Source organism: Eutrigla gurnardus, assembly GCF_963514095.1.
Source record: "Eutrigla gurnardus genome assembly, chromosome: 7".
NCBI classification, from domain to species: domain Eukaryota; kingdom Metazoa; phylum Chordata; class Actinopteri; order Perciformes; family Triglidae; genus Eutrigla; species Eutrigla gurnardus.
Genome location: NC_139921.1, coordinates 28,315,084 through 28,329,974, shown reverse-complemented (window position 1 = coordinate 28,329,974; position 14,891 = coordinate 28,315,084). Strand labels below are relative to the sequence as shown.

General features: G+C 45.1%; 1 protein-coding gene across 2 annotated transcripts in view; it reads left to right on the top strand.

Moving 5' to 3' along the window:
- Positions 1 to 14,891, top strand: part of atrn (attractin) — a 114,183-nt gene that overhangs the window by 50,220 nt on the left and 49,072 nt on the right. For both annotated transcript variants that reach the window (XM_084012567.1, XM_084012566.1), the window contains exon 25: positions 7,890 to 7,951. In XM_084012567.1, the coding sequence (XP_083868693.1) occupies positions 7,890 to 7,951 (62 nt within the window). The remainder of the gene's footprint in view (positions 1 to 7,889; positions 7,952 to 14,891) is intronic.

Sequence of the window (14,891 nt, the reverse complement as noted above, 5' to 3'; positions counted from 1 at the left end):
GGAGCGGCTCGTTCCCAGACTTTGTGAGGCTTTGGCTTCATAACAACTGGGCAGATTTCAGCCGTGACGTCTTCAGGATCAGCATCCAACCGACTGATATTTTGTCGATTCAGAGAGAAGAAAGTCGTCTATATGAAGCTTGAAATCTATAAATGGGAGGCTTTGTGCTCCGAAATTAACCCAAATGAGATGTTGCAGAAGATGACTCGCCATTTATTCTTAGTTTCAAACAAATCGGCAACAATAGTCGTGTTGCTTCTTCAAGTAAAACCCACATATATAATAATAATAATAATAATAATAATAATAATAATAATAATAATAATTGTAGAAAATAAGACCCAAACATTAAAATGAGCAAATAAATAAAAACTTGAAAACAAAAATGTAAATAAATAATTAAAAGGATATAAAACAGAAAACAGAAGCCAGTTCAAACAGGTCAGATAAACATGAAGAGAACCATAAGCTTAACGGGGTCATAATGTATGATAAAAGCATGATTTACTCAAGTAGAACATGAGTACAAACTTAACCAGGCCGTCTTGAATATTCATCGACTGTAATTACGCCGAGGATATTAAGCATTCATGCATTCTGGGTAAAAGCATCCACACAAAGAATTGCTCGTCAGGTCTCTTGATGTGCATTTATGTGCCATATTTGCCTTCTGTGTATGCATGCAAATAAATAAATAAACACATCTACTCATAACGCTACATATTTTGCATCAAAGTGCAGAAACCGTCCACTTTTCTACCCTATAAAGTAAAAAGTTGTCGGTTTGAAACGGTCGAATGTGAATGTTGGCCGTCCCCGGTAAAATGTGGGCAGCGAACCCTCCGGTGTTGATGTGGCTCCTCGGGTCCTGAATGGGGGCTCTTGTGTCCTGCAGGCCGGCGGCGTGAGCTGTAGCTCCGTCGGCCGCTGCACTCGGGTGAAGCGTTGGCGAGAACGCCGTCCCTCAATAGTCCTTTTCTTACTGGACGGCGGCGGCGGAGCGATGTTTGTGGTGTTTAATGGCTGTAATTTCCTCACCAGATGAAAGTCGCTTTAACTCACAGCGTGATTTAGACGGATCCTGTAATGTGTAAGAACTGTTCACACGCCAGCTAGTCCGTGTTTACACAGAAGATGCTTGTTTCTGATTGGCTCGCGGGAGTCCATTACAATCATAGCGGTTTATTTAGGTGCACCCAGCTAGACTTCCCCTCCCCTTTATGTTACCAAGCGTCAAGATATTAGAGACAACGGAGCCTCCAAAACGACCATAAAGTGGAATCAACTCCTCATTAAAAGCATTTATTGTGTTAAACGTTGTTTATTTGTGTCACGGGACGGAATATTAGACATAATGTGTCAACTAATCAGCTGTTAGTTATGGAAATAGAGGCAGTTTGGTTCTTCTGAAGATATTTTAGGTATTTTTGTATTGTGATAGTTTGGGGGGGAGAGACAGGGGGGGGGGGGGAACACAGGGAGGGAGAGAGAGACAAGGGGGGAGAGAGAGACAAGGGGAGAGAGAGAGACACAGGGAGGGAGATCGACGGGGGAGAGAGAGAGACAAGGGGAGAGAGAGAGACAGGGGGAGAGAGAGACACAGGGAGGGAGAGAGACGGGGGAGAGAGAGAGACGGGGGAGAGAGAGAGACAGGGGGGAGAGAGAGAGACAAGGGGGAGAGAGACGGGGGAGAGAGAGACAAGGGGAGGGAGAGAGAGACACAAGGGGGGAGAGAGACGGGGGAGAGAGAGAGAGAGAGACAAGGGGGGAGAGAGATGGGGGGAGAGAGAGACGGGGGGGGGAGAGAGAGACAAGGGGAGAGAGAGAGACAAGGGGAGAGAGAGAGACAGGGGGAGAGAGAGACAAGGGGAGGGAGATCGACGGGGGGAGAGAGAGAGACGGGGGGAGAGAGAGAGACGGGGGGAGAGAGAGAGACGGGGGAGAGAGAGAGACAGGGGAGAGAGAGACAAGGGGAGAGAGAGACACAGGGAGGGAGATCGACGGGGGAGAGAGAGAGACAAGGGGGAGAGAGAGACAAGGGGGAGAGAGAGAGACGGGAGAGAGAGAGACGGGGGGAGAGAGACGGGGGAGAGAGAGAGACAAGGGGAGAGAGAGAGAGAGACACAAGGGGGGAGAGAGACAGGGGGAGAGAGAGACAAGGGGGGAGAGAGACAGGGGGAGAGAGAGACAAGGGGAGAGAGAGAGAGGGAGAGACAAGGGGGGAGAGAGAGAGACAGGGGGGAGAGAGAGAGACAAGGGGAGAGAGAGACACAGGGAGGGAGATCGACGGGGGGAGAGAGAGAGACGAGGGGGAGAGAGAGAGACAGGGAGGGAGATCGACGGGGGGAGAGAGAGAGACAAGGGGGAGAGAGAGAGACAGGGGGGAGAGAGAGAGATGGGGGGGGAGAGAGATACAAGGGGTGGGAGATCGACGGGGGAGGGAGAGAGACAAGGGGAGAGAGAGAGACAGGGGAGGGAGAGAGACAGGGGAGGGAGAGAGACAGGGCTCAGGACTCTTGATGCTCGGAGCGAACCCTCTTCTTGGCGCCGTCCAGCCGGTTGATCTGATTGGAAGGCAGAAAGCTGAGAATCTGTGATTTGGACTTTCTCGGTGAACAAAGTTCCGACACTGAAGATGCAGTTTTTTGAAAAGTAACACTTTTCTGAACTCCTCCTTTTGCCGGTGGCATGATAATATACAATATACACGGTATCACAAATAACTTCATCGTTGTGAATTTTCAGAAATGTAAAACATGGGGCCTAATGAAAAGTATGAGTTCCTTAACTACATGTACAGTTATTCCAGTAGGTTTCAGTGCCATGTTAATGACTTTGTCAGGAGGCCTCACTGAAGACATCGTGAACCCGATTTATTGATATTGATCAAAACCCTCGTCTACATTCTTGCACTCGGATATTCAAACCTACGTGTTCGTTCATAGTTTCTGGGTGTTTGTGCAGCACCATAAAGGACAGAATAGAGTTTGCATCATGGTGAGTTTGCTGATGGGTGAATGCTCTGCCAGGTGCTGGTTTGTGAGGGGGGGGGGGGGGGGGTGCTCCGGGTCCTGGATTCGTGTGTGTTCTCCCTGCAGGCTTTGCCCGTCTGTGAGAAGTGATCTGACTGGTTGCCCCGTGAAAAGCTCCTTCCCCTCTTGCCCTCCTCCTGAAGGAGGGGGAGGAAAAGAAATCCTCCATCTTCCACTTCCTTTTAGTTCTCTCAGCTTCAGAGCTCCAGCTGCTGCCAGCCGGCCTCAGGAGACCCGGTGCAGCTCGGCGGAGGAGCCGAGGCCTGCCTCCCCTCCCGGCCTCCTCCGGGTTCAGCTCACCTTCTGTGCTGCCGGGTGGGGGTCACACATGGAAGACTCCCCCCCCAGTCCTTGAAACTCAAAACACGCAGGTCTGCTAGCGTGTCATTTTTCTCATGGAGCTTTACCTTCGTCAGCGAGGTAACATTTTCCACCTTTTGGGTTTTTTTTCCTCCCACCTCCGTTCTTTCTCTGCCTCTGCTCCTCGTCTGCAAATATTTTCCTCTTAATAAGAGCCATATTTCATTTGTTGTCCTTTTTTTTTTATCTTGCTCTCCTCGCCTTCAGTGGTCTTCTGCAGTTTGGCATTGGGATGCGTGTGTGTGTGTGTGTGTGTGTGTGTGTGTGTGTGTGTGTGTGTGTGTGTGTGTGTGTGTGTGTGTGTGTGTGTGTGTGTGTGTGTGTGTGTGTGTGTGTGTGTGTTAACCGTAGGCGGTTGGTACTCCAGCGTTGGCAGGCAAGATGGCAGTGTTGGAAAGCGCTTCATAAACAGCAGCCGAGAAAGAGCGAGGGCAAAGTGGAATGTTAAGTTGAAACACATGCTGCATTCAGAGTGGGCTGTGTGCAAGCTAAGCTCTCTCTCTCTCTCTCTCTCTCTCTCTCTCTCTCTCTATATCGTGCTCGTTTTCTCGCCGACATGCCGCCTCGGGGGTTTTTGCTTCTGTTTGCTTTCACGTGGTCGGAAGTAGCCAACTCAGGGAGTTTTACATCGACGCCACTTGTTGCATTAAAATATGATGCAATATAACATTATGTTACCCCCCGAAACTGAAGTTCAGCTCCTCTTCTTGGAATATATAATGCTGGAATCATTTTCAAATGTCTTGTTTTTAAAAGCACCAAACGAATGTTATGCATGAACACATTTTCACTGTGACACATAATGTAAATCACTGCCTGGTCAAAGGTGATCGCTGATGCATTTAAATAGGAATAAACAGAGGATTGTGTCTGAAAAGGCAATATTCCAACTTCATGGCCAACAGTGTTATTGTGTATAAACGTTCCTGCAAAGCACAGATGTCAGATTCTGTCGAGATTGCACTCTTTGACCCCCCCAAAAATTGAGACCCTCCACTGGGGTCAAAGTGAATCCTGTGATGACTTCATTACCGTCGAGCAGCTCCGATCATCAAAGCAGTGAGATTAGTCCCCCCTTCTCTCTTGATGAAGAATGGATCTGAATTTAATGATGTTTGTAATGAAACACAAATCCCAGACTAATTACATTAAAGAGCTGTGATCTCCTGTTCCGTGCCTTAGTGAACATGTCATGATATGGTAGAGATTAGAAGCAGCCTCCATGTTAATGCCCCGCTGTGGTGGAGCGGCGGCAGCTATCAGCTGGTCTCCGTGTGGACTCGTGGAGTGTTTATCTGGGACACGCGTGGCTGCCTGGTGGGTGCGTTTGATACGGATCACACCGAGAGGTTGGGGGAACACAAACCCAGCCGGTGATACCGGCGTGCAGCGACCCAGTGGTGGGTTCCACTTTAAAATCAGCTGCATATTTATTATTTACACGGGAGATTTTTGATTTTATTTCGACACATTTAAAAAAAAAAATAAAAAAGTGAAATTCAAAAAATGTGTAAAATGTATAGAAATTAATAGTTTTACTGTAAACATGGCAAATAAGTGCAAAGAAAAATTACATTTGTATCTAATAAATAATATTTTTAAATATGTTAAACAGTATATATATATATATATATATATATATATACTATATACTATACTATACTACAGACACATGCATAAAGTATCTCATTCACATTTTCCAGTTCCAACATATTAAAAAGTCTGTTTCCTTTTGTCCTTTTTTTTGATGATAACATTTCCTTCAAGTAGACCAATGTAGTTGGAGTGTCTGTCAGAAGCGATTAAAGGCAGAATCCTCGCAGCCGGCAGTCTGACGGGCCCCCCCGCCACCGCCGCCCTCACATCCTTTGTGGCCCCTAAAGAGTCGCCCTCTGCTGCGGCACATAACGAGAGCGCCACCTGGGCCACCGCCGCCGCCGCGATGACATGTGTCATCAGCTCGCTGCGATACCGTTAATAAGTCATGATGACGTTTTTGTGTGTTGAGGAAAAATCGTCCTTGAAGGAGACTATGGCGTTATTAAAAGAGAGAATTACTTCATGAATGTGTAATCACCTTGAGGAGAGGCTTCTGTGAGTCCGCCATCACGAAGCACGACAGCTGGTCAGACGAGTCTCTGCGACTCAGTTTCACACAATCTTCCACATTTTTTTCTTTAATTCATGAGCACAGGAAGTGAACCCCCCCTCCTCTCCCCTCTAAACCGTTTTTTGTTAATTGTGAGGCACTAATTGGCTTCTCAGTAACTCTCTCGTGTTTTGTGGAGGAACAGAGATGCTGCTTAGATTTCAGAGTATTTGGGATTAAAGTGTCAAAATGCCAGTTCGGAGTAAAAATCCAACCATTGTTGTTCCTGTCTCTCCGCTGGCATTGTAGTCGAGACCAGAAGTCATGACCGAGACTCTCTTTGACACTCTTTTAAGATAAAATGTGAAACATGGAAATCGTAAGACGCTCCTCAAATGGATCCGAAACAGCCACATTACCATAAAAACACCCACAGAAAACGGATGTCTCTTCCTTCGCCTCCTTTATTGCCATATCCAGTACGCTATGTGTGTATGTTTAAGTGAACCGTGAGGAATGTTTTTGATAAAACTGTCAAAAGGCATCGCAGAAGTGTTTTTCTGTCGTTTTCTACGAGCAGCCACAGTGATGTTAACAATCAGACGATGCACAGGCAGTTTTGTGAGTCCTCTTTCTCTGAAACGGGTAAAGATGAGGTCTATTCTGACAAGACAAAGACCTTCAAAAAGTTCTACAGTACTACTTAGTCATTTCCATGTCAAATAACAAAAAATAGACCCATAAAACGCACTTAAAGCTACAGCGAAGAACTTTGGTTTTGTGGTCATTCTGGCGACCCCTGTGGACAAAGGTGGTAGTGTTTCTGAGTGCCAGAGTCCCTTTTTAAAAAGCTTCAAATTTGAACTGCAGAAGGGTCTGCCAGACTGCCGTGCAGTCCTGGTTCTGGTTCCACTGTGCCTCCCCCTTCCCTCCAGTAGGTCCGTTCAATACGGCGTCATAAATGTGTCTATTTCTATATATTTTTTCTTAATACTTTGTGGAAAATCAGTCATTATTCTCGCTGATGGTCTCGTTTGTTTATCTGGGTCATTTAGATGCATAACTATCATATTTAACACTTTCATAACCACTTAAAAGTTTATTGTAGCTTTAAACAACAGCCCAAGAGCTGTTTAAACCATACAAATAACAATTAATGAGACGGACATCAAGATCCTAAAATACCCCAAAAACCACAACTCCCTCTTTGGTAGAATAAACGACTCATTAAAAAAGAAGCTTGTGTTGCTCTGTGATACCCGGGGACTCGAACACCAGACCCGTGTACTAGTACTAGTAGTCTGTGTACCCGCTGATACTGTGGTTGACGTCTCTTTTAAAGTTTTCGGCTCCCTGAACTTCTCTCCGGTGTTCAGCGGTCCGGAGGAGAAATGATCACACGGAGGATTCGGTGCTCAACAGTAATCAACAGCAGCACATTAGCGAGCCAGATGGTGCCGACTACACCAGGAAATTACACTCCCCCTCCACCCCCAAACCTCCACCCCCAAACCTCCACCCCCCCACCCAACATCCCACCACCGGTGATTCTGGCCTCTGTGTTGTTCTTGTGTTAGCGTCACCGACGATTTCCACAAATTCTGAGCCATGTTTTTTATGCATGTATTGTAATTCTTGATGACATTAAGTATTCATAGACTAATCTGACACGCACGCTGCTGCTTTTTGTCTATTTTTTTCTAATCTTTTTTCTCCACTGGAATTGTATGTAAATCCCTGCTTTGCTAAGGAATACTAAGCAGTTCTGGTCCAAGGTGTCACCTCGGAGAGAAACGGCTGTGTGAGGGGGGGGGGATTCTGCTGCAGTACCCCGATGCTACCAGAGGGAGGCAGTGTTGTGTTGTTGCAGGCAGGAAAACGTTCATTGTAAAAGCATTGTCAGGGGCTTGTAGGCGTTAAGTGTGGAGAGAGGAGGTGTGGGAGAGACGGCACTGCCAATGTTACCCCTGGCAACCTTGATTAAGACAGGATATCATTGGTACAACTGCTCTTATGATGATAACATGCTGAATATTCCTGCCCACATGTGCAGCAGTGATTTCTCGGCTGCTTTGACAGGCGTGTGGTCTGCAGCACAGATGAGCAGACGGACTGGGAACCTCCCAGTAACGCTGGATAATAAAGAAAAAATCCCTTATCTTGTCATTTAACTACAAATATACAAATATATGCAAGTAAGAGCACAGGTTGAGAATCATAAATATACATATATTATCCGGGATATACAACGCCGTCGAGGCGGCGTTATCTCTCCGGCTCGTTTGTCAGATCCACAAGGTCGACTCCGGCGTGTAAAAGCCTGCATGTGTATGAGCGTGTAATGCTGACCTCCTGTTTTTTTTATAATCCCCCTTATTAAAGCAGCTTTTTCTTGTTTCTTCCTGCAGATCGCCTTCTCGCAGCACAGTAACTTCATGGACCTGGTGCAGTTCTTTGTCACGTTCTTCAGGTGAGCAGCTCTCCGTTTGCTTAGAGGTGATGCCGGCGGTACAGTTACGGTTACTGATGGATCACCGGAGCCGCTCCGCTGTTCCCCCGCGTACGCACGCCGCCCGTTACAGTGGAGAAGCACCGGGGCGCACATAACTTATGTCAATATCAACTTTTCCTTTTTACGTAGCACGCATCATAAGCATGTAGCTTGTCCCATCATGTTTTTTTTTGGCCACTAGGGGGCAGAAACATCAAGCTGAAAGACGCAGTTTAAAGCAACATGAGGTAGCTTAGGTAGCTTAGCTCGAAGCTAACATATCACCTGTTAACACACATCACGTATGACATCATCACATCTATCTTATCCAGATAGAAGTGTCTCCAATATTCAAACCTGTGATTCCATGTGATGGAAAAGGAGATTGGAAATGCATTTTTTTAGTTTTGCACACGTGTCCCCGTGGTTCAGCCCGACAGAAAAATGTTTATCCTGACGAGCGTTTAAAGTCCAACGGGCTGCTTTTGTGAAGATGGGGACGGCGGTTTTCTCCGAACACAGCAAGCTTTTGATGAATCCCTGTACCTCAGGAACACGCTGTGATGTGTTATTGATTTTTCTTTTTTTGTTATTTATTTATTAAATATGGGGGGGGAACTGTGTTCCCTGCACGCCTGACTGCAGGTGTTTCTCCTGTAAGTGTGTTTGCATGTTGCCCAGAAACCCAGAGGACAAACGGAGGACGTTGTTTTTTTCTTTCAAACTCATACTGCTTCTTATCGATCCCGCCGCCGGGACAGATTTGATGGGGTGTATTTGAACTATTTTTTTGGGACCATCCCTTTTGCCCATCCAATCGTATTCACTAACAGTATGTTTCGATTTGAGCGGCGGCGAGGTTTCTTTCGGAGGGCGGCGTGCTGTTTGCGCGCTGCGCGGCCTCCTTGCATACAAATGCAGAGCCTGCAGTTCCTCGCTGGCTGATGATGCTCCGTGTTGATACACATGCGTCAGCATCCTGTTTGCATGTCAGCATTTGCAGCATGCAACCTGCTCCCGCTGGGTGCAGCATCACATCCATCCATAAAGGGAACAACCCCTCTCTCTCTCTCTGTTTCCTCCCTGTGTCTCTCGCCCCATCTCCATCGCCATCCCTCTTTTTTATCACCTTTCCCTTTTTTTCTTCTATTTTCAGCTCTCACCGTTTCCCACTTCTGCTCACTTTCTTCTCTCTCCACCTGCATCATCTCCTTCCCCCTCTTTTCTGCCCCTCATTCACTCATCTTTATTACCCCCTCCCTCCTTTTGTCTCCCTCCCATCCAGCCTCTTTCCCTCTGTTCTCCTCCTTTCCTGTACATCCCCCTCTCTTCCTCTTCTCCCTTGTTTTCTTTCCTCCCTGCCTCCCTTTGACTTGCTCTAAATCCCACAGCTCGGTCTTTTCTTATTTTTATGATTTTTTCTGTGCTTCTCCGCCACTGATTTAGCACAGATGAGTTGGACCTAAAGTTAGCGAGCTCGCAGCCTTGTCCCTGTTTGCTTTGGGGTTCTCTGGGCGCCGCATTGTTTGTGTTTTTGCAGAGGAGGAGGAGAGGGATGCTAATTAACGTTCAAATTGTTTCTTCCGACTTTCTCCACGTCTTAATCTCAGTCTCGGTGCTCTCTCTCTCTGTCTCTCTCCCTCTCTCTCTCTGGGTGCCATGTTTCCTGTGGGGACAGATAAAGGTGGTACCACCCTGGGGGAAAACGTTCTTTCCCGTGTATTTCATACAACTTGAATATTGTCTTGATTGATTGATTGATTGATTGATTGATTGATTGATTGATTTTATTTGGTGGACACACAGAAAAGAGCACATAAACACTTACAACGACTGGACATCATCACCGAGGATAAAAACACAATAAAGCTCTAAGGCTTATTTCCATTGTGGTCCTCTTCTACACAAAAAACAAACAAAACAGAAACAATAAAACAACAATAAAAACATGAAAACAATAACAGGGAGGCAAAAGCATAAAATCTAAAGCTATATGTTTAATTTAAAACAAGTGCATATGTTTTATAACATAAGTCCTTGTTGTACAACATCATGAATTGAATGTTTTCTTCCAGGTCTGTTAGAAAGAAATCCCTCCGAGAATGTGACATTTTTTTCCCCAAATATATTTTATTGGAATGCAATGAAAATGTGTTCTTTGGCTTCACTTTAATTTCGAAGTTGGCTGCTGCCAAAGCAAAGCACCCTTTGAAGTCATAGTGACCTGAATGACAGATTTTTTTCTTGGCCACATAAGTCCAAACTGCTGCATCGAGGAAGCACATATTTGTCATGGAGATATTCCTGTTGTGGCTATTTTTGAAGTCAGACATTTTACATCCTCGGGCGTACGTTTCTGTCTCGGCCGAGGAGTTCAGAGCTCCTTCAGAAGAGTTTGTTTGTGTTTTCTAAAAGGTTCATCTGTTTTATGGAGACGGTGTTCAGCAGCTGTTCGACAAAGGGGCATATGAAAGTGGGAATTAACCCTTAGAGGTTACTGTGACTTGGAGAATTATATAATTATATAAAAATAAAGAGGGCAAAAACATATATTAGATGTAAAAAACAAAGAAGAAGAAAGTCTCGGCATGTTGATAAAACGGTCAAATTGAGACAACTCTTATCTTCCATCCTGCCGAGACCTCTTTATTTGTGTCTTTGATGGATGCTGCAAAGTAACAGAATAAAAGCTTTCCTAAATGCTCCTCTACAACCAGACTGAGACCCGACGTCCCAGAACGTCCAGCCTCCCCTGAGAGAGGACCTCCATCCGAGCTGCTGACAGCTAATAATAAAACAATCAAGCCTCCTGACAGATTCTTACAACACACCCAAGTGCTTACACACACACACACACACACACACTTATATATATATTTAGTGCGTGACTGGCCCCTGTGGGAAGAGAAACCCTGATGCTGTCGGTGTTGTGCACCCGACTGTGTCACTACTCAAAGAAATAGCTTCTGATTCAGGGCTGCATTCTCTTTAACGACCACCAGGGGGCGACTCCTCGCTGGCTGTATAGTAAACATGAGTTTATGGTCTCAGTCTCTAGTTCCAAGTCTTCTTCAATCCAGCATGATTTTAATTTAGTACATTATGGTCCATTTAGAGTCCACCAGACCAGAAAGCAGGGGATGCTTTAGGGGGCGGGGCTTACCTGATGATTGACAGGTTGTCTTTTTTCAGTTTTCATCTTTAACCTTTTCACAATGTGTTTCGTGAAAGTTAATTGTAGCAATCTGGTCACCTGATAATATCGTATTCATCGTCCGCTTGTAGCTCCGCCCACTTGTGTCACTTCTGGTTGCAAAAAAACCAAGATGGCGACTGCCAAGATGCCAAAATCTGACTGTGTCACTACAGACTATGATTTAATTCCAATGCTCACATGCCATAAGGACATTGGAAAAGTTATAGAGTTAATGAGCATCCTGATATTATAGAAACACACTTAACATTAAGCTTACCCCTTTTTATCCTACAAATTAGCAACGAGTGAGCATATTAACCAGAAAACAGGCGAGAGTTTCATTTTCCTTGTTTCAACAACTCACACAATGACCTGTTAGCTTCAGCAGAGGGAGTTTTCCTGCAACAGTTAGACTTATACGACCTTGAATCCCATGACACATTTTGATGGGAAACGTGGTTGTTTCAATACGAAAAAAAAGTCTTCCGAGGTCGATGCACGAAGCGTTGCATGCCGTTAAGTTCACGTTGACAACATGCACGGAGCGGTTGTCACTTGTTTTTCTGGAGCACAAGCGAGTTCACACTTCAGCAAACAGCTCAGTGGGGGGAGATCTTTAGAGTGTGAAGCATCGACTCGACTGCTCGCTGAAGCCCAGAGGAGCGCGATGAAGACGATATGTCAGGTGATAGTCTGGATCGGGGGTCGGCAGGGCTGCTGAAGACTTGTTGAAGCCATGTATAGAGTTTCTTGTTGATCAGTGCACCATATCGACATTATATAGTACATATAAAGTTTAATTATGACACCAACACCACCAGGATTTAAATCTCCAATGGATCTGTAAGTTTAATATTATTAAAAATATACTTGACCTACCATATTCAGAACATCATAATTATATATATATATATATATATATATATATATATATATATATATATATATATGAGTACTATACAAGGAGACTGCAGTTGAAATCATTAATCCTACAACCTTCCATGTATCTTATCCAGAAGAAGGCAGTGAGCACTAGCCAATCACAGGCAGAGGAGGGCGAGTCTTTGGGAAATGAATGAAAACCTTTAAATTAAAAATAAATAATAATAATAATAATAAAATATAAATGAATTAATAGTAATCTCCTCTCACACTTTTACCAATTGTTTTAATTTACTTCCAAAATGAAATTATTTTATTTTATCAGTAGTTTATGTGGAATTTGTGTTCTCAAATGTAGGTACTGTAATGAACAGATATCATGTTTTACAGGAGTGTTTCAACATTTTGTATTTCATAAAGTTGGGGGGATAAAAGGCAAAGTTTGCTTCCCAAAAGAGAATTTCTTGAGTATTTTTTTTTTGCAACCGTCGCCCCCTGATGGCCAGAAGAGAGAATGCAAGTTTGAGGCTCTTAAGCGTTGGCTTCACTTTTCTGCAACCATAACAGAAGTAGGGCTACCGCCCCTCGTGGCCGATGAGTCATTCTGGTCTTAGTGATTTATTTTACATACGTTTCTTATTGCTGTGGTGAGAAGTCGTTACCAGGGGAAACCATCGCTGTAAGGCACAAATAATAACATAAATCCACCCAGTTGTGTTTCCCAGGAAGACGCCCGAGTTTTGTCGAGAGCTGGAGGCGGAGGAGGAAAGTTTATGAAGGCGGCCTCCTCCTAATTCTCTATGCAGGAAAAACCTTCCTTCACTTTATCTACTGGTTCCTTCATGTTCTCCAGCTGATGTTCCGTTGTGATATTTGGAGTATCACAGCTGATTCCTGTTCAGTATCGGACCCCCGAGCTGCAGCAGCATCAGCATGCAGCAGCAGACGGCAGGCAGCCCTGTTGTTCCACTCGCTGACCTTGTTCTCCGCCGTTTACCTCGTTAAAGCGGAGAGGTGATTAGTGTCGTCACTCCCAGGTCTGCTGAGTCAGCGTGCCTCTGAAAGGCCTCCAGCCTCTTTGTTCCTGTATGACATCGCTGCTGAAGTGATACTTTTAGAACAGCAGCCCAAACGGGGCCAGGATTGAGTCTTGACAGAAGCCTTTTTTGGGGGGGAAAGTGAAGTAAATCTGTGAAAGAAGCTCGGGTCAGGCAGGAACCGGTCCTCCGAGATCTGGTCTGAAATTCAAGAGACAGAACTGCGTTTAAATTATTCATTCGTGGTCGGGTGTTTTGGGGCCGACTCCACCTCCTCTGCAAACGTTGCTAGTTGAGATTTTTTTTTGCATCTGGCGTTGTACTTGTACGTCCTGATTTGTGCTTTTGAGGATTCAGCGGAACCCGTTTACTCTGCTGTCACCAGAGAACGGGATCAGATCTAGACCAGCCCACTACGGCGAGCTCTCTTAACGTTTGATCAGCAGCATTTCCACCGTGAGAAACGTCGGCTTATAGTTATAACGATAAAACAGCTAAAACTGAAGTGGATGTCTAATGAGTAGAATAGAAGTCAATAATGAACGTTGACTGTAATAAGTTACAGATATCTATAATGGACATTTCCACTCGTAAGACATTAATTAATTAAACATTAAACAGTTAGAAATGAATTGTCGATATATTTTATTAGTCAAAAGTGACATTATGGATGTTCGCTTGGGATTAAAACAGGTCAACACTGAATTATAGATTTCTCTAACTGAGAAAGTCAATGGTAAACATTGACGAGTTGGAAATTCATTAGATATCTACAGTGAACATTTCCCATAAATTCAACATTTTGACTGATGACAATTAATACTAGATATCTTTTAATTAGAACGAATCAAAATGAATGTGTGGAGTTGTTGGCTTAGAATTACAACTACTCAAAAACTATTAGTCCATATCTACCATTGCTATCACTGTGGCTGATAAAATATTTAAACGCTTGCCACACACACACACACACACACACACACACACACACACACATTGCAGGGCTCTGAGAGCCAACAGGCTATTGGCCCCTCGTGCATGTTTTGGCAGCTTGAAGTGGCCCCCGACAGAACATAAATAATTCTGTTGTTGTGATCCTCTCTCTCTCTCTCTCCCTCCCTCCCTCCCTCCCTCCCTCCCTGGCTCTATAGTCAAACATTGGAGGCATCTGGCCATTTGCTGTGTGTCCTCCAAGCACACACACACACACACACACACACACACACACACACACACACACACACACTCTCTGACCAGGTCTTCTTTTTCCCATAATGCATCTTTAACGCGTCGGACTGCAGCCTGCAGTCCACCAGTGTTTGACCCAATACAATCAATTCCAAATGTCAATTTAAATTGCAGCCACTTTACTAATGACTGATCGTTCCCAATTACCTCTCCCCTTCCCTCCCCCTCCCCCTCCCCCCGTGGCATTTGGTCTCAGCGGCTTCATTATCGAGCCGGGGAGCTTTTTTTTTTTTCTTCTTCTCTGGTCTTTTTGAATTCGGACCCGTCTCATTGATTTGTGGGTAAAACGGAGCGACGTTGACCCCGACCGTGATCCGCGGCCCCCGGAGCGCCGTGGCCTTCGCCGGTTCCTCTCACACACCCGTCCGTGTTTGCACACACACGTCGGCCTCAATCAGCGTCACCAGCCGCGCTGTCGGCCGGCTGATTGGTTGATTGACAGCCGGGCGGAGTGTGGAGGAACCCCATAAACCATAGCTGTGATTTCATACCAACTGTCAAGCTCAATGTTTCTCAAACTTTTGAGATGCTGAGTTGAATAAACACACTTCCCAAA